At 50.4% G+C, this 26,265-nt stretch overlaps 2 protein-coding genes across 3 annotated transcripts; one reads left to right on the top strand and one right to left on the bottom strand.

The window, feature by feature from the left end:
* Window positions 1–2,494: 2,494 nt before the first annotated feature.
* Window positions 2,495–13,015, top strand: Pcyox1l (prenylcysteine oxidase 1 like). Of its 2 annotated transcripts, none has more exons than XM_021150959.3 (6): window positions 2,495–2,672; window positions 6,438–6,644; window positions 7,789–7,963; window positions 10,394–10,605; window positions 11,197–11,337; window positions 11,745–13,014. In XM_021150959.3, the coding sequence occupies exons 1-6, from the start codon at window positions 2,585–2,587 to the stop codon at window positions 12,407–12,409; spliced, it is 1,488 nt and encodes a 495-aa protein (XP_021006618.1). In that variant the 5' UTR covers window positions 2,495–2,584; the 3' UTR covers window positions 12,410–13,014. The 2 variants fall into 2 exon arrangements, with proteins under 2 accessions (XP_021006618.1, XP_085689646.1); XM_085833520.1 differs by lacking the exon at window positions 2,495–2,672 and adding an exon at window positions 6,762–6,803 and having other exon boundaries at window positions 6,508–6,644; window positions 11,745–13,015.
* A 4,241-nt stretch (window positions 13,016–17,256) lies between these two features.
* Window positions 17,257–21,519, bottom strand: Il17b (interleukin 17B). The gene is made up of 3 exons (XM_021151098.2): window positions 21,499–21,519; window positions 19,312–19,601; window positions 17,257–17,488 (listed from the first exon to the last, which is right to left on the bottom strand). Exons 1-3 carry the CDS (start codon window positions 21,517–21,519, stop codon window positions 17,257–17,259), a joined length of 543 nt encoding a protein of 180 aa, XP_021006757.1.
* Window positions 21,520–26,265: the final 4,746 nt, after the last annotated feature.

Here is a 26,265-nt window from a genome sequence, read left to right as displayed (position 1 = left end):
GTTTTGGCGTGGTTTGTTACGTAGCAGCAGTTCGCTGATACGGTTTCCTCTATGCATTTTTAGTCTCCACTAATTATTTTGCACCCAAGTACCAACTAATTGTGTGGTTTTGTTTCCTTGCTTTCCTCTTACCAGCTATTTGAGCCTGATGGTCTCATGCATGAGCAATAAGCTGGTAGAGTTATAAGAACTAATGGGTACAGCCAAACACGGGGTGAAACCAGGGGAACCCCCAAAAAAGAGAGGAAGGAAAACACCTATGAGCCAGAGGGGTCAAGAACATGGCACACAGAATCAACTAAGCAGGGCTCATAGGGACTCAAAGAGACTGAAGTGACAGTCATGAACTGTATGGCCCTGAGCTAGGTCTTCTGCATATACATTATGGTTTTGTAGCTTGAGTTCTTGTGGGACCCCTAACAGCAAGAATGGGGGGGGGTCTCTTGCTCTTTTTGCCTGCACTTGGGACCCTTCTATGGGGTTGCCTCGTCCAGCCTTGATAGTGAAGGTTTGCGCCTGTCTTAGTCAGGGTTTCTATTCCTGCACAAACATCATGACCAAGAAGCAAGTTGGGGAGGAAAGGGTTTATTCGGCTTACACTTCCATGCTGCTGTTCATCACCAAAGGAAGTCAGGACTGGAACTCAAGCAGGTCAGGAAGCAGGAGCTGAGCAGAGGCCACGGAGGGATGTTCTTTACTGGCTTACTTCCCCTGGCTTGCTCAGTCTGCTCTCTTATAGAACCCAAGACTACCAGCCCAGAGATGGTCCCACCCACAAGGGGCCTTTCCCCCTTGATCACTAATTGAGAAAATGCCTTACAGTTGGATCTCATGGAGGCATTTCCTCAACTGAAGCTCCTTTCTCTGTGATAACTCCAGCTGTGTCAAGTTGACACAAAAATAGCCAGTACAGCGCCTAGTCTTTTTTTTTTTTTTTTTTTTTTTTTTTTGGTTTTTCGAGACAGGGTTTCTCTGTGTAGTCCTGGCTGTCCTGGAACTCACTCTGTAGACCGGGCTGGATTCGAACTCAGAAATCTGCCTGCCTCTGCCTCCCAAGTGCTGGGATTAAAGGCATGCGCCACCATGCCCGGCTTGTGCCTAGTCTTACTGTAATTTGTTACACCATGTTTAGTTGATATCCCTGGGAGGCCTGCTTAGTATTTCTCTTCTATCTATCTATCTATCTATCTATCTATCTATCTATCTATCTATTTATTTTGGAAAATAGAGAAGGAGTAGATCTAGAGGAGAGGTTGGGGGCTGAGGGGCTGGGAGAAGTGGAAGTAAGAGAAACTGTGGTCAAGATGTCATGTACATAAAGAATAAAAATTAAAAAGAACTAGTGGGAAAGCACATCTCTAGATTTAATTAACACAAGACCCCAGTGTTACAAAGTAGAGTGCCAAATGAATTTTAAAGTAAATATGATTAAAAATACAAGCCTAAGTAGTCAGCACATAAGAGAACGCGACACAAAATGATAAGAAAATGCTTGTTTAAAATAAGGAATAAGGGTCGAAGAGATGGCTCAGTGGTTAAGAGCACTTGTAGCTCTTGCGCACCTGGGACCCAGATTCAGTTCCCAGCATGCACATGGTGGTTCACATCCATGTTTAGTAAGTCTGGCTTTCGTGGGATCCTACGTCCTCTTCTGATTTTAGAGGCGAGCAGGCTCCACATGGTGCACAGGCAAACACTCGAACATAAATTTTAAAATAAGCACGGTGGCTCAGGCCCGTGATCCCAGCAACTGAGAGCCTAAGGGAGAATAGCCAGCCAGCCTAGGTTACCAAGTAAGATCCTGTCTCCAAAGACACCAGAGAGCCTGTCCAAAATCCCAGCATTTGAGAGGTGGAGGCCGGAGCATCGGGGGATTAAGATCATCCTCCACTACATAGTGAGGTTCGGAAAGCCAAAGCTACCTGTATCTAAATTAAATAGTTAAAAATCAAGGAGGCAGGGAGTGGGGAGATGGTAGAAGGCAGGTGTAGAGTGTAGAAACTGGAAGAAAACAAAACACCATTCAGGATCTAACGCAGACTTGCTTGTTTCAGCACATGCTAGCGCGTTTAGTCAAGCAGTTTTCCAGCTTGGTCAGCAATTTACAGCCCAGGAAAGACAAGCCCCCAAAGGACTTCCCCCTCCGTTATCTCACGTGATCATCACAACCTAGAAAGATAGAGCGCAGATTATCTTGTCCTCTGGAAACAGACATAACAGAAGGGACATCACAAAGCTAATAACTGGACTCCCTTCTGTGCATCTTCTTGCAGCTGGGCCCTGGTCCTGATGTTGAGATCCAAAAAAAAGTGGCACACCTGCGCCTGAGCAGAATGAGCCAACCAATGAAGAACCCGCATCCCAGGAGGAGGGACAGGGACGCTGCCAATGACTGAGCTCTCCCTGAGACAGATGTAGCTAATGAGGACTTCGTACTGCAGAGGGACGGTTGCTCCACCAATGAAAGACTGAGACCAGCCAGGCTGCTAGGCCGGATCGCCAGTGGGGCGGCAGGGCGGGCCGCACAGTCGAGCGCCAACCGCTAGAGGCCGATCCCGAGCGTGCTGCCCGGTCACCACCCGCCATGGCCCGCGCTGCCCCGCTGCTCGCCGTGCTGGCCACTGTCCTCACCGCCGCCGCTGCAGGCGGAGACGCACCGCCGGGGAAAATCGGTGCGGGAAGGATGCGGTGGGGTGCTCACTGAGGACGGGCGGGAAGAGGGTTCGCAGCTGACCGGGGGTAGGGGAGGGCTGCTCCGGAGACGAACTGGGTGTAGGAGAGGCTAGGGGCTACTGGGCGCAGAAGAAGAGGGCATAGGGGAGGTAGTGATGGGGAGGGTGGCTTGAGCACCAGGAGAGGGCCACCTGGGAAGGAGGAGGCCCGGGCAGTAATAGCCACTGACAGCTTGCTGTCTGCAAAGCACATGGTCACTGCCCATTCGCTCTGGAGAAGCTGGCGGGTGACAAGACAGGAGCTGGGCGGGCGGAGGCGTTCGCAGGGGTCTGCTGAGGGCCTTGTGTGTAGCAGAGGCTATGGCTGTGGTTCCTGCAGCAGGAGAGGCCCTTCCTTAGGACGAGAAAGTTCCGTGTCTGGAGAGCGCTTGGCATGTTCTGCAGGCGCTAAAAAAGCTTTTGGAAGAGTAACATTTAACCAGAACTTCCGGTCTGTAGAAAGCAGTTCCTTCCACAGGACAGAACAATAGATGGCTGGGGGTGGATTTGTTGAGTGACAGAGTGGGGAACTTTTTCCTCTCAGGCTAGCGAGGCACTCTACTGCGCAGCCCGATATGGACAACTCTTAGCGACAATCTTTTTTTCTTTTTTTTTTTTTTTTTAATTATTATTTGTGTGGTTTTCCCCAACATTTCATCCCAGAGTTCTTAAGGCATACAGCAAAGTTGAAAGAATTTTACAATCTCGACCATGTGCCCACTACCCACTCTGGCATTTACTGCCATCGAACACCACTTACATTCTGGTGTGTTTCAAAATAAACTTCAGGCACCGGGCCACCTCACTAAACACACAATTGTGTAGTCTTTGTCACTAGTGCCGCCCTTGTTCACTTTTCTTTCTTCCTTTCTTTTGTTTTCTCTCGGCATGACTCAGAGGTTCTCAGATCTCTTTGTACATGAATTCAGACAACCAGAAATGCTGGGCTTCTGGTAGTGGGAGGGCAGGCAGGAGCGCCTTAGGACCATCTGGGACATCATAGACTTGCCTGGACTGGTTCTAAAGTTTAATTGTGTAGGAAAAACTAACTCCCCCAACAGGCCACAAAAGGTTAAAGCTGACCAAAGCACACTGGAAATCGATTTATGACTGAGAGTCCGTGGAAGAGAGAATCTTAGAGGTTGGGTATTAAGAGAAGGCCTAATGGAGGTTGACTTTGGGGTAGACTTGGCAGGATAATGAAGAGTTAGGCAGGCAGGGACCAGGGATGTACAGTACTCATTTCCCTAGCAGCAGAGACCCCTCCCAGCAGAGCCAAATGGTGATTCCATATCTTGCATCCTGCCTCCTGCTAGCTTGTCCCCAGACACACCTCACTGATGTCCTTCTCTTTTGATGACAAGCTGTCCCTTAGCTATCCTGAGTGCCTTCAACCCCTTGGTGATTTGGTCTGGACCTAGACAGGAGGAAGGGCAGGGTGCTTCCTGTTTGAGGGCCTAATCCTTGGGCTCCGGCAGGATTTTATCTCAACGCTTCAGGGTGGCCCTAGGACCCTTTAGAGTCCCCCTGATGGCCCGGGCGCTCCTGATGTCCTCTCTGCTCTCACGGGCATGCAGATTTTTCTTTAGGAATCCTGCTCCAATGCTTTCTCTATGTGAAGCCTGTAGCTGCTGCTTTTTTCTCAGGATGCCCTGAAAGCCTGTGGTCCTACTTGGTTATGGATTGTTCTAGCTGACTGTTCAAGAGTCTCTGCCCATTGGCTGCTTAGGCCTCTGGGAACCAAAACCCTCTTTGGTTCATCTCTGGGTCTTTGGTACATCTTATAGGACAAAGCAGTGTCTGTTATGTGTGTCCCATAAGCCCATTCACAGTGACATGACGTCTCACTTATAGCCTGGGAGAGTGGGAGTTGAGAGTCACCCCCAGACCTTGAAATGACCATTTCTTTGGAGAAAATGGGTAGTTTGGAACTCTTCGGGAAAGAGAAAGGGAAGAGAGCAGAGTGGTTAAGAAAAAGCTAACAGTATTCCTGGAAGTGATTTTCTGGCTTTTTTGAGACAGGGTTTCTTCTCTGTGTAGCCTTAGCTGTCCTGGAACTTGCTCTGTTGTAGACCAGACTGGTCTTAGAGCTCAGACATCTGCCTGCCACTGCCTCCCAAGGGCTTAGACTAGAGATGTGACTCACTCTTGAGTGCTGAGGAAAAGGAGTCGTTCATTTCAACATGCGATAGATATGCCAGGGTCTGGGGAACAGAATCACCCTGCTTCCTCTTTGTCCTCAAACCCTCTGAAGACGGTGTGGCAAAGGCAGAGTGTGCTGCCGCGATACGTGTGAGAGATCCCTGCCTCTCCCTTGAAGGTGGCTCTGGCAAGCCGAGCTAAAGGGAGTCTTTATCTTCTGGCCTGCCTGGCTGGGAATACTGGGCTGTCAGTGAGAGGAAAACAGAGTTTCAGATACAAGACAAACAGAATCTTGGGGAAGGCAGGAGCCCAACCCAAGGGTTTCATAACGAGCTCACCCTCCTCCCTCAGGGCTGCTTGTTGAGTGTGATCTGTCTAGACAGTGGTTCCCAGTAGCATCAGGTGGTAGGTTGGACTTTAACCAAAGGTTGACACACTTTGCTTCTAAAGAGCCAAAGGGTAAATATTTGGGGCTTTGAAGGCCGTCTCCTGACGGTAGGTAAGAGTAAGGGTGTGGGCTCTATTGGCAGACGCCAGCAGCATCAGGAGGCTGAGAGGGAGACTCACCTGAGCCTAGGAGTTCAAAGCTAGCCCAAGCAGCATGGTGAGACCCTACCTCAAAAAAGACAAGACCAGCCAGGCTTGGTGGTTCATGCCTTTAAACCCAGCACTAAGGAGGTAGTGGTGGCAGGCAGAGCTCTAGGAGTTGGAGGCCTGGTCTACATAGGGAGACCTTGTCACAAAAAAAAAAAAGGGAAAATGAGGGAAGACCTATGTCTGCAAATTTTCTAAGACAAACCCGTACTTGGATTTGGGCCTGCGGGCTGTAGTGTGCTGATCCTGTATTAAGGAATGGTCTCCAGCCACCAACCGAAGTGCTTGGTTAGTAACTTTTCACCAGTTAATCCTGAAATAAGCAAAATGGAGGAGATGGGGAATTTTATATAAATCTAAGTTTATCACCTGATAACATCGATTGGTTGGTTGGTTGGTTGGTTGATATATGGAGAGAGGGCACATGCATGTCATGGCACTTGTGTGAAGATTGGGGGACACCTTGAACAAGTTCATTCTGTCCTTCCACTACATAGGGCCTGGGGCATGGTTTTGTTTGTCTGCTTGTTTTTGACAGGGGTTTCTTCATGTAGAGGTTTCTTCATGACAGAGGGCTGTCCTGGAACTCTCTCTGTAGACCAGGCTGGCCTCGAACTCAGAGATCCATCTGCCTCCCCACCCACCCACCCACCACTCACCCCCGAGTGCTGAGATTAAAGGCCTGTACCACCACTGCCCAGCTCAATGTAATGTTTTAGAACATTCTGACTTTTGAGATTCTTTCCTTCTCTCCTGCTAGGGCCTTCCTTTGTCTGATGAGGGTGATAGCAGCTACGAGAGGCAAGGGCAGCCCTTTCATTGTTGGGCTTAGAGTGTTTTCAAGCTCAGACTGAAATTACCCGCTTTGAAATGTCATAAGCCTGCTAAGTGCCAGCCAGGGGCCTGCACTCTGCACGGGGCAGTATGAAAGTAACCAGCCTCTCTCTTGTGCCATCTCTCCTTCCCTGCCTGGTTTGGACTTGCTGACAGCTGTTATCGGAGCTGGGATCGGGGGCTCTGCTGTGGCCCATTTCCTTCAGCAACACTTTGGACCCCGAGTGCAAATTGTCGTCTATGAGAAAGGGACTGTGGGTGGCCGCCTGGCCACCATCTCCGTCAACAAGCAGAACTACGAGAGCGGGGCGGCCTCCTTTCACTCTCTGAGCCTCCACATGCAGGACTTCGTCAAGCTGCTGGGTGAGTGTTCATCACAGGGGGGCTCCAGTGCCCCGTGCCTCAGGCTCCTGGGGGCCCAGACTCCCCCCAGACCCTTAAGGTCAGATAGTCATTTAGCTCAATCTCCTCATTTTACAGATGGAGCAGCTGAGACCAGAGAGGGGAAAGAACTTGCCTGAGGTACACAGTGAGTTAGTTGCAGAGCCGGGATTAGAACTCAGGTTTGACTCCCAGACCAGTCTTTCCCTTTCAGCTTACTGCCTATTAATTATGCAAGTGTATCAGTGTCTGAGTCCTGTTGCCCACCAGATACCTGGTACTCTACTAGGTGGTATGTGGACATTACCTCCAAACCCTACCAGCCTTCAGGATGAGAGACTCAGCTGAGACAGCAATGCTATCTATATAGGCAATAAAGCCGGGACTCAAAGCCAGCATGATGTAAACTCCAAATACACACCCTGTTTGCTCAAGACGTCCCAGCTCTCAGAAGTGGTCCTGCGGGACCTTGTCCTGTAGATACACAAAGTAGGTACATGCAAACTCATTCACTACATCCGGGTCTGCCTTAGCAGAAGGTTGGCCTGTCCTCTCAGCCCACCCTCTCTGTACTTGGGGTCAAACACAATGCCATGGAAGCACACAGTAGACTATCCAGGATGCAGGATGCTGTTAAAGAGCAGGGTAATGTATATGTTATTTCAGGGTTGGGGGAGGGAGGGACTAAATCATGGCCATATACATACATATTCATGAGTGGAGTGTTCCTTTGGAGTGCTGAGAAGCTAGAAAGAACTCCCCGTGAGGTCAGGGCCCCATCTCAAAGCCAGCCCTGTCACAAGAGCCTTTAGACATTCCGAACATTTCCCTCACTCTTGGCTAAGCAGATCGCTGTTGAGAGAAATACAAAATGGTACATTGTTTCCATATTCATTTCCGTATTCGCTAGGAAGAGCAAACTTTCTCAGTGTATGCATTAGCGTGCTGCTTACAGACAAGTAGCATATAGGAACAAAATAGACAGTTCCAGCCATTTGCATCAGGAAGGCCCCAGTGCAAAAAAAAAAAAAAATAATAATAATAATAATAAATAAAAGCTCAAAGCACTGCTTGGGCCTCCTGGGGTCCTTGAAGAGGAGCTGAGGGGGCTGCTGGTCTCCCACAGGACTGAGACAGCGGCGCGAGGTGGTGGGCAGAAGCGCCATCTTCGGCGGTGAACATTTCGTGCTGGAGGAAACCGACTGGTACCTGCTGAATCTCTTCCGCCTCTGGTGGTACTACGGCATCAGCTTCCTGAGGCTGCAGATGTGGGTAGAGGAAGTCATGGAGAAGTTCATGAGGTAGGGGGATGCTCTTAGGAAGGAATTGATTGGTCGGAAAGTGTGAAAGGGGAGGGACGGTAAATCCAAGGGCCGGTCACAGTTCAATGCAGGCTCAGAGCAAGCCCCAGACAGCCCAGCCCGAGGAGTGTGTGGGACAGAGCCCCACGTGTCATACTAACTCCATTCTTTCCTCCCACCGAAGTTCTGGAGCACTTTGCAAACTCAGTAACTTTCCAAGGCTGAAGTGTGACGGGCGTAGGTGAGGCGCCCGGGTGGAAGAGGACTGGGAGGCCGCGTAACCTCAAGGAGTAAGGCCACCTGAGGGAGCCAGCCAGCTGCAGCATACCACAAGGAGTCGTGTCATGAAAATTTCCAACTTTTCAATGTTTATCGCCAGTGGGTTTTGTGAGCCAAGTGAAGCACTTGTGTAGGCTGTGTGCAGCCTGGGGTCACCCACTGGCAAGCTTGCAGTCCCCACTTTGTCGCTCTAGAACAGTGGTTCTCAACCTTCCTAATGAGGCGACCATAAGATTATTTTTTTTTGTTACAATTTTGCTGCTGTTATGAATCTTAATGTCAATATCCGATAGGTAGAGTGACCCCTGTGAAAATGATCATCAGCCCCAAAGGGGGTCGCGACCCACAGGTTGAGAGCAACTGCCCTAGAACTTTCTCTTCTTCCTCTTGAATGCCAGCCCCTCCCTATTACCTCTAGATACAGAGGACAAGTGGTCTGAACCCGCTCTGCCCTCATGCCAAGCAGCTATGCCTCTTATGTAAGCCCCTTGCTTCCTGGAGCCCTGCGCTGACTCCCCATCACCTACCCTTCTCAGTAGCAGATGTCCAGGTGTGGTCCCACAGTGCCCTTCCCTGCCTCTCTGCCCTTCTCCACTCCCTTTTCACTCTATGATTAGACCATCCAAGGTGACACATCTTGACATTCTCCAGATGTCCCCCCCCCCCCCCCCCCGAGAAGCTGCACTTCTGCTCTGACTCTCCTTTCTTTTTAAATTAATTTATTCTTTGATAATTTTATGTATGTATCGTAATGCATTTGGCCACAATTCTCCCTCCTTCCTCTTCCTTCTTCCCTCCTTCCTCTCCCCTCCTTCCTCCTTCCCCTTCCCTCCTCCCTCCTTCCTCTCCCCTCCTTCCTCTTCCCTCCTCCCTCCTTCCTCTTCCCTCCTCCCTCCTTCCTCTCCCCTCCTTCCTCTTCCCTCCTCCCTCCTTCCTCTCCCCTCCTTCCTCTTCCTCCCTCCTTCCTCTTCCCTCCTTCCTCTTCCCTCCTCCCTCCTTCCTCTCCCCTCCTTCCTCTTCCCTCCTCCCTCCTTCCTCTCCCCTCCTTCCTCTTCCTCCCTCCTTCCTCTTCCCTCCTCCCTTTCTTACCTCTCTTCCACTCCCACCAAGACCTCATCTCACTTTTGTGTCTTCTGCCTTGTTTTTGTGTTTGTTTTGCCATCCCCTGGGTTTTAAGCAGGGCTGCTCACAGGGGCATTGGTGTGGAACTGTCCTTTAGAGTATGGGTCACTCTCTGGTTGCGACAGTGGCTTCCTCTTCTCCAGCAGCCCTGGCTTGCTTTTAGCTTCCTAGGATGGGCTGGGGCCCTGTGAGCTCCTCCCCATCTGTGACTGAAGTTTTATAAGGCTCTAACTTCTGCGTGCTCTACGCAGGCAACCACAGTTGCGGTGAATTCGTGAGTGCCACAGCCATGGCCTGCCCATAAGACTATTTCACAACCCTCCTCCTCACCACCCAGCTTTTTTTTTTCTTTTCTGTTCTTTTCTTTTTTCTTTCTTTCTTTTTTTTTTTTTTGTCACCTTCTTTCTGCCTTGGGTTGGCACAGAATCTCACTGTGCCGTTTAGCCTGGCCTCAAACTCACAATCCTCCTGTCTCACCCTCCCAAGTCCTGGGACTGCATTTCTTCCGTCATGTACACAGTCATGCTCGGCCCCTCTTTTCCTCCGTATGCTCTCCTCTCTCGTCAGTTTTAAGTTTCCCTGCCATGCTGACTGTTCCCTATGGCGGAAGCAAGTTCTACCGGTCTTCTTCCGGTCCCTCATTCCTATCTAGTGGCCCAATTGAAAACCAGGCTCCGAAAAGGCAGCCATTCAAAGGCAAGCTAGTCCAGAATTGTATCAGCGGGTGGTTCCCATCTGTGCTAGTTCGGAGGCTGAAATGAATGGAGGGGGTATAAGACAGGAGCTCTGAGCCAGTGAGATCCCCGACAGGCCAAGCCAGAGGGAAGGACAGTAGTGTTATCAGGCTGTTGCCATCAACCCAGCTCGTTCCTTGAAGCCAGAGCAGATCTGAAGCTAGGAAAACCAAATCCACGCGTGTTCAGAGACATCATCAGCACCTGGGGAATGGCAGGCCCGCAGGGGGACCTCCTGTAGGTGGTCACCCCGAAAGCCTGTCTGCACAAGATTCCAGTCGCTCGCTTCTCCTAGGATCTACAAGTACCAGGCTCACGGCTATGCCTTCTCGGGGGTAGAAGAGCTACTCTACTCGCTGGGGGAAGCCACCTTTGTCAACATGACCCAGCGGTCCGTGGCCGAGTCCCTGCTCCAGGTGGGCGTCACACAGCGCTTTATTGATGATGTCGTCTCTGCGGTCCTACGGGCCAGCTATGGCCAGTCAGCATCAATGCCCGCCTTTGCTGGTGAGTATGCAACCTTCAGCCTGCTTGTCCTTCCTGCCCATATACTTAGAACAAGCTGGGTCCCATGAAGACCCTCTGGCTTACTACCGTGGCCTTCTTTTTTTTCTTCTTTCTTTATGTTTTTAAAGATTTACTTATTTATTTATTTAATGTATATGAGCACACTGCAGCTGTCTTCAGACACACCAGAAGAGGGCATCAAACCCCATTACAGATGTGGTTGCTGGTATTTGAACTCAGGACCTCTGGAAGAACAGTCAGTGCTCTTAACCGCTGAGCCATCTCTCCAGTCCCCTTTCTTAATGTTTTTAAGATTAAAAATCAGCTGGGCGTGGTGGCACATGCCTTTAATCCCAGCACTTGGGAGGCAGAGGCAGGTGGATTTCTGAGTTCGAGGCCAGCCTGGTCTACAGAGTGAGTTCCAGGACAGCCAGGACTACTCAGAGAAACCCTGTCTCGAAAAAAAACAAAAAAATCAAACAAAAATTAAGTTTAAAAATCACATTGTATTTAATGTTTGAAATCCACACCCATGGGTGGGAAGAGTCTTGTCCTGGGATGAAGGCCCAAGATCTTTCTTCTCTCTCCCAGGAGCCATGTCCCTAGCTGGGGCTCAGGGTAACCTGTGGTCTGTGGAAGGGGGCAACAAGCTGGTTTGTTCTGGTTTGCTGAAGCTTGCCAAGGCCACCGTGATCCATGCCACGGTGACCTCTGTGACCCTGCACAGTACAGGTAAGTGACCAAACGGGTGCAGGAGTCATGTCCACCCCTTTCCCATTATCCTTTCTCTTCTGTACCTCCACCTAGTGGTCGGTGTAGGAAGTATTTTTTTCAGAAAAATCAGTGGGAGGTCTACCAACACTAGAGGGCACTGTCGTGGTTCACAGAGACTTGAGTCTACACTGCGACTCCTGTGAGCACTGAGAATTTGAGTGACATCCCTACCTCAGCCAGTCAGCAGCAGAACCAGTGGAAGGGCCCTCGGCCTTTCTAACAGCCGGATCAGTGCTTGCCCAGCAGCTGCGTCAATGTGACCACCCAGCTGCTCCTGACCCCAGACTCTCCCTGCACCCCCAGTGCTAGGCCCCACAGGGAAGGTCGGTGGGTATGAAAATGAATGCTATGTTCTTTCCTGCTAGAAGGGAAAGCCCTGTACCAAGTGGCGTACGAGAGTGACAAGGGCAACAGCTCTGACTTCTACGACATCGTGGTCATCGCCACGCCCCTGCACCTGGACAACAGCAGCAACAACAACATCACCTTTGAAGGCTTTACTCCGCCCATTGAGGACATTCAAGGCTCCTTCCAGCCCACCGTGGTCTCCCTGGTCCATGGCTACCTCAACTCTTCCTACTTCGGTTTCCCGGACCCTAAGCTATTCCCCTTCGCCAACATCCTCACCACGGACTTCCCGAGCTTCTTCTGCACTCTGGACAACATCTGTCCCGTCAACATCTCGGCCAGCTTCCGGCGGAAGCAACCCCAGGAGGCCGCCGTGTGGCGAGTGCAGTCCCCGAAGCCCCTCTTCCGCATGGAGCTGAAGACCCTCTTCCGTTCCTATTACTCAGTCCAGACGGCTGAGTGGCAGGCCCACCCCCTCTACGGCTCCCGCCGCACCCTCCCGAGGTTCGCCCTCCACGATCAGCTTTTCTACCTCAATGCCTTGGAGTGGGCGGCCAGCTCCGTGGAGGTGACGGCTGTAGCTGCTAAGAATGTGGCTCTGTTGGCTTATAACCGCTGGTACCAGGACCTGGATAAGATTGACCAGAAGGACCTAATCCATAAAGTCAAGACTGAACTGTGAGGGCTCCCAGGAGAGCCCAGGGACTCTGCGCCACACTGAAGATAACTGAGATGGAGCGCACTCCAGCCGCGCAGGACTGACGAGGCCACACCCATGGGCTCTGTGGCTTTCTCTGCTCTCATGGATTGAGCAGGGTCCCCCATGTGGGCCCCGGCGATCTGCTGTCTGCTTATCTAAGGATCCTCTTAGAGGCTGCCTTTTTTTTTTTTTTTTTTTTTTTTTTTTGGAGAGATTAAGAAAAAGGAAGGAAATTCAAGTCAGTGTTTTGGCTGTTTTTGTTTTTTGTTTGTTTGTTTTTGTTTGTTTGTTTCTTTGTTTTGGTTTTTCGAGACAGGGTTTCTCTGTATAGCCCTGGCTGACCTGGACCTCACTTTGTAGACCAGGCTGGCCTCCAACTCAGAAATCCACCTGCCTCTGCCTCCCGAGTGCTGGGATTAAAGACGTGCGCCACCACGCCCGGCGTTTGTTTGTTTTTTTGTGGTGTTGGGTTTTGAGTTTTTTGTTTGTTTGTTTGGTTTTGTTTTGGGGTGGTGTGTGTGTTTTGTTGTTTTTGTTTTGGGGGGTTGGTCGTTTGTTGGTTTGGGGGGGTTGTTTTGGTTTTGTTTGGTTTTTTGTTGGTTGGTTACTGTTTTTCAAGAAGAAATATAAATTCATCCTCCAAGCTACTTCTGACTTATTCTTTTTTTTTTTTTTTTTCACATGGAGCCAAGATGACTGAGAAGGGGTATAGAGCAGAGAACTAGTTTCTTTCTTTCGTTCCTGTCTTCCATTCCTGTCTTCTCAAAATTGCACAGCTTTGCAAGTAAAACATTTACAACCAGATACTTAAAAACAGAAAGGCAAGGTCAGAAAATAAGCATTTGGGTGGGCTGTTTAGAGAGGGTTCTAGCTCAGAACTTCCTTAGAGACCATCTCCACACTTCCGACCTGAGGGAGAGATATTTACCCCCGCCACTGCCTTCAGTAGAGCTCTGGGCTGCTTGTCAATCATGACGAATGGAGCCAAACTGTGCTTTCGGGAGAAGAGATGCTTCTGACCACCCCTGGAGGTATCGGCCAGCGCACGGGAGTCATGTGATAGATCTGTCTTGCAAAGGAGACAAGTCCTCAGAGAGTGGGCCTACCTCATCCTCAAAAGGAGGCATGAGACAGAGTTCTTCAGAGCTTAATCTGGCCCTAGCTTAAGAGAGAGAGAATTATGTTTTGCTTCTTCTGTAACCTGTAAAGATCAGTAGGTTGGAGCTGGAGATACACTTCAGTAGGAGAGTGCTGGCCTAGCATTTGAGAGGCCTTGGTGTTGGCTCCCTGGGCCATTAAATAAATAGATAAAAAAAAAAAAAAATTAACATTGAGTACGGGCATAGTTCACTAGAGGGCATATGTTTGGCATGTGTGAAACCCCTGGTTCAGGTCTCAGCACCACTACTCCCCCCACCCCCAAAAAAATTCCTTTTTAACAACGGAGTGGAACTTATCTTCATTCCTTTGGATCTGGGCCTTTCTACAGAGGGAGCACAGGAAGAAGTAGAGCCAGTATGGGCTCTGCCTACCCACATGGACACACAGAAGCAAAAAGACACACACACCCTACTCAGACTTGTTAAGCTGGGGTTTAGGGGAGGTGCTTGGGTGCACACAGGAAACATTGCCACCTGAGGGTTCTAGCACAGACACTTGCCCAACAGATAGACCTGAGAGTCGCCTGGCTGCTTCCTTCTGCAGGGAAGACGAAAGCCCACATAAGCGAGAAAGTAACTTGTCTGAGGTCTCGGCTTCAGTTTTAAAGCACATCCCAGATCCGGGGCCTCACCTTAATTAAGTTCAGCACAGAGGAGAAGCCCTTGCCGTGCAGTGAGGTTCACACCGGAGCGTAGGCTCCTGCTCCATCAGGCAATAGCAATGGCAGGGAAGAGATGGTCTTTGGGGCACACATGATCTGCGTGCGGCAGGTGTAACAGAAGCCGTAAGACTGGCACACCAGAAGGCAAACTTGGTTGAAGTAGAAGAAAAACAAATGAAAACTGAACAATAAAGACAAACTGGTTAAAACGACTAGCGGCCACAAGCAGAGCACAGATCAATCCCCAGATTCTCCCACAACCAAAGACTGCTGTCAACAGCCTCCCCCCACCCCAGGGGAGCTCTTCCACAGCCGCTGAGCCAAATTCCTAACATAGACCTTATAGACTGGCCCTGCACCGACACCCATGCCAGGGAAGGGTCAAGTGCTGACTTGTCTAATAATGGGACAACAGAATAAACTGATTTTCTTTGAATAACTGGTTCTAATAATATAATCCCTGGAGCAGAGGTCTTACCCAAATGTCAAGGCTGTGAAACCCAGACCCCAAGATCCATGACATCAGTCAAAACATATGATAGAGTCTTTCAGTTAGTCTGATGGCTCAAGTTATCATTGTATGTCAGAAGACCAAAGACAATGCAAAACACGCTGCTCTTAACCATCCCTCCTTCAGATCCCTAAGGAGGGTGTGGCTTAGACCCCAGGGCAGGTCCTGGGCTGGGCTGGGGCTTTATGCTAAAGTTGAGCTGGCTGCACTCTTCAGAGTCCTTTGCCTGAATGGGAGCCTAAACAGCTCCAATCCAGAGCCACTCCCAATGCCCTCAGGCCTGCTTGCCCAAGCCTTCAAATTCGACTCATGGTCTCTGTACTTTCAGGACAGATTCCAGAAAGGGGAACACACAGGCCAGCCGAGAGCTAGTCCCAGGGCCCAATTTAGCCTTCTCAGGCCAGGACCAGCAATCCCTCCCCAGGCCCAGAAAGGCTTGTGAATCTGGCCAGTAAAACAGAAAAGGTACCATCCAGATGGCCCATAGTCCTCAGTACAGTATGAGGAGCACTTAAAGCCCTGCACACAGGCTAAGAATGTAGCTCAGTCAGTAGAGTCCTTTCCTAGTATGCACGAAGCCTTGAGTTACGGTCATCCCTGCTTGGGAATCCAGCCTTCAGGAGATGAGGCAGGAGGATCAGAAATTCAAGGTCATCCTTGGCTACGTAGTAAGTTTGAAGCTAGCCTGGGGTACATAAAATTCAGAAAAAAAAAAAAAGGAAGGAAGGAAGGAAGGAAAAGAGGAAAGAAAAACATAAAACTGCACAAACGTTCTACTTTCTAGAGCAGATGACCCAAGATGGCCAACCTTTAGAGGTAGAACGTTAAGGAATGCCTTTCTCCTCACCTAGTCATGAAACAGCACTAAGGAAAGCTAGGGGTCCCTCGAAGGCTGCATTTATTTACATGTTGTGTTTCTTTAAGAGTGCTGGGTAGGGATGTGCAGTGCCCATTAAGGCAGACAAGGCCACAACCCCACAGACTCAGAGAACCTCTGTGGGAGCCTTAGAGACAAGCAGCCCCTGCAGAAGTGTCTGCTAAACGGATCGGCATGAGCTGGCACGTGGAGTGTATTTTCCATGTGTCTGGACCCAGGCCAAAACTTCCCAGGGTAATTTTAACCAGTATACACTCTACAACAATACCAAAAAAGGCAAGTTACTTTCCAGCCCAGACAGACACATACCTAACCATGGGCTTTTCATGAATTAAGATAGTTTAAAACTCTGCACATTGAAGCTGCTGTATGCGCAGGATCTCAAGCAACCAAGTGAAATATTCCTGCAGGGGGGCTATTGACCCTTTCCCAGAGGGTAACTCCAAAATGCTAACTCACCCATGGAAAATAGCCCAAGCCCCTCAGCTGTTCTGGGGGGAGGCAGGGTATTTTTAGAGCCCAGGACAGCTGATTATGGATTTGCTGTGGGGTTAGAAGGCCCAAGGGGTAAGATTCAATTTCAAGGGGGAAAGAGTTAGCATCAACGGGTGCAAAAAGACCTGTAGGGGCTTTAGGATAACTCTTTCCATACTGCCTGTGCTGGTCGGTAGAATGTCTTGCTGTGACCCAGTGGTTCTCAGAGTTTGGTCACAGATGGCCGCATAAGCCACCGCCAAGACCCACAATGTAGTAATTAAAAGAAGTCACTACACTCAAGGGCCCACCTAAGTCAGCATCCTGAGTGCTAGGCCAGTTGTGTCTGGATGAACAAGCTTCCCAGGTGGCTGACCCACACTGACATTTTGAGGATCACAGATATATACATCCAGCACTGCAGATAAGTGGCTGGATTTAAAAAAAAAAAAAAAGAGTTCCTCTTCCGGGGAGATATATATATATATATATATATATATATATATATATATATATAATTATAATATATATAATATATTATTCATATGTGTGTGTGTGTGTGTGTGTGTGTGTGTGTATGTGAATATTTTCATGCCTCTTTTGGCAAGCAGAGGTTCTTTAGGGGAATTTAGGTCTGTTCTGCAAAGAATTCTGGGTTGGGGGCAACCTTTCCAGTCTGACAAGGGTCAGCTCCACCAAATCCCGGGAAACGCTGATCCCTAGTTTGTCACTGCAGATCCTGGAGCCAGTCTCTTCTTAAGAGTAATTACTAACTTAAAAATCCTAGTAACTTTGAGTTAGTTGGGTAGCGTAAGGCAGCCAGGCTTCTATTACATAGCTGCTACACAGACTCGGGAGCCCAAAGAAAGCACAGCCTCCATTGGGTTTATACAGGTCTTCATTTGTGCTGGGCAGACACTCTTATCAATTGAGCTACAACATCCTGGAAAATGCTCACTCACGCTGATCTGGAATCTGTGTCCCAGGGATCGCCAACCCCGACACCATTTTAGCGTCCTAAAAGAAAGAAGCCCAAACAATGCCTTCCTTTACAAAGAACAACGTTTACTGTTTATCAGCCTTGAGGGTCACAGTGGGTGCAGGGAGGGAGGGTTGTTGCAGAGGCCACCGGGTTGGTGGTTGGCTCAGAAGATGCAGGTGCAACCCACAGCGATGGTCTCCATGACGACACGCTGGCGGCAGGGCCCGGGGCGAGGAGGTTGAGGACAGAGGCGGCGGCGCACCGGCACCTGGCTGAACACTGGCACGCTCACCATGCTACGGTCCTCCTGCATGGTGAAGGGGTTCACGCAACCCAAACATAGGCACCGCGCCTCGGGCAAGTCCGCAGGGATGCGGCTGGGGTCGTGGTTGATGCTGCGGGAAGCGGGTGGGCAGGAGAGAGCAGGGTGAGTGCCAAGAGGAACAACAAAGGGCGCTGCCCATGCCAACCCCAAGGGATCTGCGCGATTAGGATCAGGACTAGCAGCCAGGGTGTGTTGTATTGAACTCTTCCTTCGCAAAGAGGTGATCAAAATCTGGAAGCTAATCGCTGGTAGTCAGGGTCTGTGAAACCAGGTTCCTCCTTTCAGCCAGAAAGATACCATGGGGACTACAGAAAAAAACCAAGTCAGCCCTCGTCCTTCTCTGCCCTATTTTTATATTGTAGGAAATTAGTCTACAGAGATAAAATGTGCACACATGGGTGTAGAATATTCATTGCAAGAAAATCTGGGCCTGTGTTCTCTTGTGTTACTGAGCCTCAGAAATTTAACAGGCTTTGGAGTGTTGTGGTTTGGTTTGGGCTTCTTTTGTTTCTTGTCTTTTTTTTTTTTTTTCCTTCCCATTTTTGAGCCAGTCTTGTTGGTCTTGTTGGTCTTGTTTTGCATCTCTGGCTATCCTCCTGCTTGCAATTCTCTTGCCTCAGCCTTCCCAAGGTTGGAATTATACCAACCTCAAGACTCAAGTTTATTTGAGTCAGGGGAGCCCTTGCAACAAGCTGGAGGACAACTTTTGGGAGTCAGCTCTCTCCTTCCATGCTGTGAATTCTGGGGATTGTATTTTTATACACATCCCTTGTTATAAATTAGACTTTGGGCATTCCAGAGGGATGGGAATGGGGGTACGAACACAGGACAGGACGGGACACAGAGCCTTCTGGGGGTTGTCCCAGATTCACTGTTCTTTTCTGTCTCGACTTCCTCCTCAGTTAAACAGGAGTAAGAGGTAAGAGAATTAGACCTGGGAACATACAGCCTCAGACACCTCTCATTGCCTGGGAGCTTCTTGGAAATGAATTGGAAACATCCTGAATGAGCCTACAGTTTTACAATCTCGCTAACTGACACACAGGCACAGCCAAGTAGGAACAAGCTGTGGCCTGAAGAATCCTTACTGACTCTGTTGTCACATTCCAGGGCTACACCCCTCAATACAGTAGCCGCCAGCTACAAACGCCAACTTAAATTTCAGTCTATAGTCCTTTAGTCTCATTAGCCACGTGGTTCAGTTGTCACATGGCTACCACAGTGGACTTTATTAAAGGGCATTCTGGCCAACAGTGCTAGTCTAGAGTCTTAGCATGTCTGGGAGCGCTCTGGGCTGAGTTTGTGAGTGAACTAGCCATTTCTTTATTCCATTTTAATCCATGTATCTTGGGCTCCTCGTGCATGTTGGCCTAAGAGGTGGTGACAGACACACAGACACTGCTTCTGCAGCCCAGAGCAGCAGAGAGAGTCCTAAATCAAAGCGGGGACTGTGCACGGTAAGCAAGAGAGACAAGTAAAACACTGTGGTCCTGGCATCCGTCCTAGGGAGTTTGACCGGGTGAGCTCAGGAACGCTGACGTGTTTCTGAGGCAGACATTAAGAAGGCACCCATCTGACATGAAAGATGCGAGCCCTGCCAGAAAGTGTGAACCACAGTGCTGAACAAAGTACCTTCAGAAGCACCCCTGGAGGATAAAAAAAAGCAGTGTTGTGTAAGGCTACCTGTTTACAATAGCTTACAAAGTTCGTACTGACAAAGCTTCCATTGACAGCCGGGGAAACTGAGGCTCAGCAGAACTAATCAACCGACCAACCAACCGCCTTACGGTTGGTAAGGGGCAGGCGAGGGGTTAAAACTCATCTGAATCCAAGGTCTTGAACACAGTGTCTGGAAGAGTGGGGAAGGTGGCCTGCTGTGCCCAGCCCACCTACCTGTAACCCCATGGGGACAGGCTCCTCTTGTTGGACAGCCACAGCTGTAGATTGACTTCACATTTCTTCTTGGCTGGCTCGGAGCTGTTCCTCAGCTGGGCCACCATCTCCCCAAGGTTCCTCTCATACTCTTCCATTCGAGCGTAGGGCTTTACTCGAGACACCAGGTCCAGCGGCACCTGGTGAGGCCCAGGGGCCAAGGGACCGGGCCTCCCTTGCCCCTTTCTTTTGCCTTTGGTGTTCCGGGGATAGCTTGGTGCCAGGAAGATGGAGATGGCCAGGAGGAAGAGCTGGGGAGGAAGACTACTGGTCAAAGGCCAGAGCCAAGCATCTCTGGGCCAAAGCATAGGTTAGGTCAGGGAGGTGAGAGGTCTTTCCATGGCCACCTTATGTATGGACACCTGCTTTGTGTTGGGCACTGGTCACACCACACACCCCCATGGCGGCTATCTTGAAGTCCTTAAAATAGAGAATCTCTTGAAACGCCCCCCCCCCCCCCCACCCAATGCATCCTAGTCACTCCATCTATAGACCATAGTTGCTTCCCAGGACAGCTCCACTAAAGCCTACTTTTCCAAAACTGCCTGGCTTCTAGTCAGCTCGCCGCACCAAGGCCAGCAGCAGCCACCATTGAGAAGCGCGTCTGTCCACATCATTTCCCCCTTAACATCCTTCCCGAGGCCCTCGGGGGTCTCCTGTGCCCCCTCTTGGCTCCTCTGTGCTTGTGCTCAGCACAGTCCTTGCTGCTGTAGACAGGATTTTTCACAGATCTCTGCCTGCAGAGTTCTACTTCCGTTTTCCCTTCGAACACCTTGCCCAGCGGTGGGCTCAAGTTCACTGCCTCAGCCACACTGCTGAGCAGCTTGGAGTTGTCACAACTCCTCACACGCCTGCAACTGTACTTGGACATGTAATACTTTGATATCCTCTTGGCTGCCCCGAGCCCCACCACCATGGCGCCAACTCCCGGAGAGTGTAGAGCGCCTTTCCACACAATTTTATTCCTTGTGTCTGTATCTGCATGGTGTCAGACATCCTGGATCACAAACAGAATGAACAGAGTCCGCCCGTCACAACACCTGCCCTGTGGGGGGCAGGGCGGGAAAAGTAGCAGGAATGACAAGTGGAGGGAGGGGCTGGAGGCTAGGGCTCACACTTGGCTTGGGTGAGCAAGGTGGCTGGGCCCAGCTTTTCTAGAGGCTCGTCCAATAGAATAAGGAGGAATCATGAGCACAAGAACTCTTCCAGGGATGTGGGAAAGTGAGAGGAGTTTTGGAGCTGCTTACAGGCTCTGCTGAAAGGGAGTGAGTTGAAACAGAGTGGGCGAGAAGAAGGAACGCAGCATGAAGCTGGCACATGGTTTCTGTGAGACTCCATTTCCAGATCACGCACTCACCACCACTACCTCCTCCTCTTCCTCCTCTTCTTCCTCCTCCTCCTCCCTCTTCTTCCTCCTCCTCTCCTCCTTCCTCCTTCCCTCCCCCTCCCCCTCCTTCAAAGACAACCTGTCCTTCCCCATTCCTGGTTGATTTTCCTCACTACTTTTCAGAGTCTTACCAGGCTTAATGCCTCCCCTGGACCTCTCAGTCCACAGGGCCTGGGCCTAGTTTCTTATCCAGGCTCCCCAGCAAGCTCTGATCCTTGGAAACAAGTCCCAGCCCAGCCCCTCTTGGTGGAGCCACTTGCTGGCGTCAACTCCGGCGCAGCAGTGAATCAGATTGCTAAATTCTTCCTCTTGGTCCTCCATTCTGCTGCAGAAATATTTCCCTCCCTCCAGGCTGTCTCAGTGACGCTTCCCACACACGCCTCAACTCACCTTGCAGGGGAAGCATGGACCAGACTCAACAGCCCCACCCTCAATTTCCAGATGGGAAACAAAGACAGGACAACTTGCCTAAGATCATGCATTCTGCCCACATCCCAGAAGCCAGGCCTGGAAAAACCCCTAGTGCCTGAGTCTGTCCGGATCTCCCCAGTTGCTTGTCTGAAAGGGGTTCAGTGTGGCCAGACTGTGTCCAGCCTTGGGCCATGACGGCAGGCTGAGACCAGCCTCTGTTTCTCTCTGGGCCTGGAGGAGAGGACAGAACTGGTCCCTGCAGATTCCAAGCCAAACACAGGCAGCCATTAATCAATGGGAAAGAAACACTTACAGAGAAGGTGGAGGTGGGGTAGGGGAGCACCACGTACCAGGCTGTGCGGCCAGTCCATCCCACCAAGTCAGGCAGCAGGCCCGCAGCTGCCACCCGCCAGGAACCCCAGATGCCGTAGAGAGAGAATGGCAGCAACAGGATGGACTGAGGCAATTATAGCTCCACAGGGGGCTGCTGGGGGGTGTGGGTGGGTGGGCTCACTGTCAGCTGGGAGTCTTGGGCCCCCAGCTGGCTGTGCCTTAGCACAGTGGCAGGCGGTGAGGGGTGTGTGGGGGCAGGCCAGGAGCCAGGCTGAGGTGCCCAGGGGCTGTTGACCAAAGGACAATGCCCTGTGTGTCTGGTGGGGCCCTGGCTGATGGCACCTCTGCCTGTGGCCTGCGGCTGGCTGACCAGCCAGCACCCACAGCGCCAGTTGAGACAATCAGCTTCGTTTGCTTTGGGGATGGCAAGGGGGTGAGGGTGGAGGAGGGATAGGCTCCTGGTTGGTCAGGAGAGAAAAATGTACTGAGACCAAGTTGGCCCAGCACCAGGGAACACTATCTCCCCGAGAAACAACTCCAGCCACCCCAACCAGCCTCAGGTGAGCTTGGCTGCCTACCCTCTAGGTCACAGGCAGGGAAACTGAGACCTGAATAAGATGGAGATTTTCCCAGTATTCCACAGTGAATTAGCAGTGTCGGGGCTGGGCTTTGGGCCTGGTTCCTATCCAGAACTCAACACACCATCCCACACTGTTTGTGTTGGGATATTTTCTGCACCGTTCTAGCCCTCTATGAACATGTTTCTGAGTCTGTGTGCTCCACCCAGGCCAGAGGTGCAGATGCCGACAAACTTCCTAGCCAACTGCTACAGCCTTCATGGAGTACCACTTGCTACCTTGCACGAGAGATCTCCATCCCCTGTAGGACTGACTACTTATGACCTTCCTCCTCTCAGCCTCAGTATTATTCTCTGTATAATGGGAGTTACACCCTGAGAAGAGTGACCCCGCACCGACTCCTACTTAAAGTCTAAGTCTGTTTCCACATCTCTAGATATTACTTCAAAGCACAAAGAAATGAGCCATGTCAGAGCTGGCAATGCTTCGCACAGAGTAAGCATTCAATAAACACTTTACTGTTTATTATAAAACAATGCTGTGATAATTTTTTTTAATTATAAACAACAGCTGTCTTAGTATTAAGGCTTAGATATCTCAACACCTCTCCCGTGTTCCCCTCAAACCCAGCCTTCTGGATAAGGGGCTGCATGAAACCTTCTTAAATCAGGCCACAGTTTCATGAGGCCAGGGGACCCCTGGGTTCATGGGTCCCCAAAAGCTAAATTGACCATCCTCTCTGGCTAAGGCCAGTAACGTTGAGTGAACAACCAACTGATCGTCAGAATGTGAGCAAGCCACGAGTCCACTCTCTGGGAGGCAGGAATGGCGTTGGGGGCAAAGGGGGTTAGTAAGCGGGTCAAGTCCCTCAGCCTTGTCTTGCTGAGGGCCAGTCTTGCCATTTGCAAGAACCAGAGAGGGGAGGAGAGCAGCGTGAGAGGCTCCTGAATGTCACAAGATTAATCTGTGTGGGGCAGGTTTCCACAGCATAACTGAAGAGCTGGCTGGGGCGCGAGTTCCTTGGGAGATACCACCATATTTGGTCAAATACTAGACAGGGCTCTGTTTTGTCCTTGGAAACTCCGGAGGGCGGGAGACTCTGAAAATACCTCCTAGGGCAGCAAGCCCCCACCCCCAGCCCTGGCTGTCCCAACCCCTCTTTAAACAATGAAAGAACCTGGCTAAGGAGTGAGTGCGGGCAGCTTGCATAGTTCTCCTCTTTCTTCTGCTGCCACACTGGGGTCGGTAGACGGGGTGGGGGTGGGGAGGCAAATGAAATATATATACTGGAATATAGAGGTTCCTCTGCCTTTCAGGACCCCATAAATATCCATTCCTCTTACTTGCTAGTACACAATTTTCTTTCCTCCTGATTCTTGAGGATGAAAGAGCAGCTGCCCAGTACCCACATGCAGGGTGTGCTAATGGAGAATCCAAACTAACAGAGCCAGGCAGTACAGCCTCTGATTGCATTGCTTGGGAGATGGAGGCAGAAGGATCAGGCATTTGGGGATCTCTTCACTGACACATCAAGTTCAAAGCCAGTCTGGGATACAGAGGCCCAGTTTCAAGGCATAAAAGGAAGAGAAGGGTGTTGTTTGCTTTCTAGTGTTTTAATCCAGAGATCTTGACATAGGAAACCCAGGAATCGTCATTTTAATACAAACCCAGTCTGGAAGCATCAGAGATCCTTACATTACACTCCCCATCCAGGGATAAAGCTCAGGCCTTCCTTGTGGGCCTTCCCAGGTTCACAAGGGCTTGTCCAGGCTCACACAGCACTCGTGCTGGAAACAGAAGCAGAACTAACTCCCTGATTCTATCCACTGTCCTACCTTCAATACTTAAACTGACAGACAGGCTTGGGCCACTCTGAGCCTTCTTGCTAGTCTATAGTGGACGGAGGAGCTGGGTCATTCACGAGAGGCTCAGATTGCTCACAATGGGCCCCAGGGATAGCAGAGGAGCCCTCACTAGCTTCCCTGTTCCTGGGCTGTCTTAGACCAGACAGAAGCCTCTTCCACCAGCCTTGGCTTTAACATCCTACAAAAGAGTCATCTTCCCACAGTGATGTCTGGTATCTGAACCTGTGGATACTCTCAGGCCCAAGAGGAAGGAGAAGAAACCAGGACTTGGAGGCTCCTCTTGCCTCGTGTATGAGGATGGGGTCCTTGGGTCTTTATGAATAAGGCTTAAGAGCACATGTGAAGAACGACACAGCAGATGGTTGGATTGGCAGCTGGCGGTAGGTGTGATACAGGAATCCCTGGAAGGTCTACTGCAGACCCGTTGAGAGCCTCATCGTACTTACCACTAGATGGCACCAACAGAAAGCCAGACAGCCCTGAAGAGCAACAGTGGCTCATTCCTTCCTCCTGGAGTAGGCTCTGAGGCTAAGCAGGCTCTCTAGTGGGTGGTGGAGCAAGGCCTGTGCTTGCTGCCCCTGGCTTCCCAGTAACACTGCTGCTGAGAACTAGTGCTAAGGATGTCTGCCACGTTAGAGTAGGGATAGCCAGCCCAGCCTGTGGAGGGCAGTTACTGAGAATTTCTATCTGGTGACCCCAAGTACACCCTTCCCTTAAGCACCTATGATATACTAGGCCTGTAGAATGTGAAACCTGGTTACTATACTCGCAGAAAATAGCAACTACGGAGCTAGAGAGATAGCTCAGTTGATACAAATGCTTGCCACTTAACCACAAGAGCTTGATGGTTCAATCCCCAGACCCTAAGCAGAAAAGCCAGGAGCTCTGGTATACACTATACTCAAGGCCTGGAGGCAAAAACTGGCAGATTCCCTAGAGCTTGCTGGTCAGCCAGCCTAGCCTCCTGGGAAAGCCCTTAACCAATGAGAGACCCTGTCTCAAAACACAAGATGGAAGCCAGGTGTGGTGGTGCACGCCTTTACTCCCAGTACCTGGGAGGCAGAGGCAGGTGAATCTCTTGAGTTCAAGGCCAGCCTGGTCTACAAAACGAGCTCCAGGACAGCCAGGGCTACACAGAGAAACTGTCTGGAAAAGCAAAACCAAGATGGCTGGCTCCTGAGGAATGGCATCTGAGGCTATCCTCTGGTCGCCTCCATCTACACGTAGCGGCACACACGTTCACACATACATGCACATACACACATGATTAGGAGAGGGGGACAGAGGGAAGGAATTAGTGAGGAATAAGAAGTTATTGGTTAGTGCCCACCTCCCGGGTGCCAGGCAGGGGCTAACACCTTCGAGTGTGTTGTTTTGTGGAACGATCCCAACACACCTGGAGTGCAGTCCTCCTTTGTTCTCTATTGATAACTGGGGATGCAGAGGCTTGGAATGTCCATTTAACCATGTCCCCAAAGTCACAGAAGACACAAAGCAAGTCCACTCTACCCCCATGTCTCCTTCTGTGGTGTAGGTGGAAGACACCGCCCCCAAATGGAGTGGGTCTGCTCATCAAAGAGGGCCCGTAACACCTCAGCCTCACCTTCCAGTCTCAAACAAGCCAGATGGGGCAAGGTTAGGAGCTCAGAGAAAGAACTCCAGTCCTTTGAGACCTGAGAACTCCCAAGCTCAGGGGCAGTTTAGCTATAACATGGGTGACACACAGAAAGCACAATGTGAGACATTGAATCCAACCAGTTGTAACATAGGATGGAGATGCTGGAACTCAGGGTGGGAGATGAGAGCTGTGGGGATCCAGGGGAGCAGGCGTAGTTAGGACTACACAGGTCGGTGGATTTTAGTCTTGGTCCTATCTTTCTCATCACAGCTGTGTGACCTTGGGAAAGAAATTGCCTTATCTGAGCCTTTGTTTCTTCTGTTCAATAGAGATAATAGCTAGGGGATGGGAATGTAGCTCTCTTGGTAGATAGAGGGCTTGCCCGGCTTGCACAAAGCCCCGGGTTCAATTTCTGGCACTGTATAAACTAGGTGTGGTGGCATGCCTCTAATCCCGGCATTCAGAGTGCAAAAGCATGAGAATTAGAACTTTAAGGCCATCCTCAGCTATATAGTAAATTTGAGGCCTGCCTGGGCTACAAGAGACCCTGTCTCAAAACAGCAACCACTTGATTTCTAATGATTGTGGTAAGGCTCTAATGAGAATGTGCATTAAAGTGCTTTGTGCGATGCCTAGCCAAAGTGAGTGGCCAACTCATGGGGGCAGACATTGGAATTGCTGTTAGGAAAATAAGTTGTAGTTTGGGCTTTCCAGGATGCTTTT

The sequence above is a fragment of the Mus caroli genome, unplaced genomic scaffold, assembly GCF_978045245.1.
Source record: "Mus caroli unplaced genomic scaffold, Mus_caroli_1 scaffold_19, whole genome shotgun sequence".
NCBI lineage: Eukaryota > Metazoa > Chordata > Mammalia > Rodentia > Muridae > Mus > Mus caroli.
The sequence above is the reverse complement of the archived record's forward strand: the minus strand, read 5'-3'. Positions and strand labels throughout refer to the sequence as shown.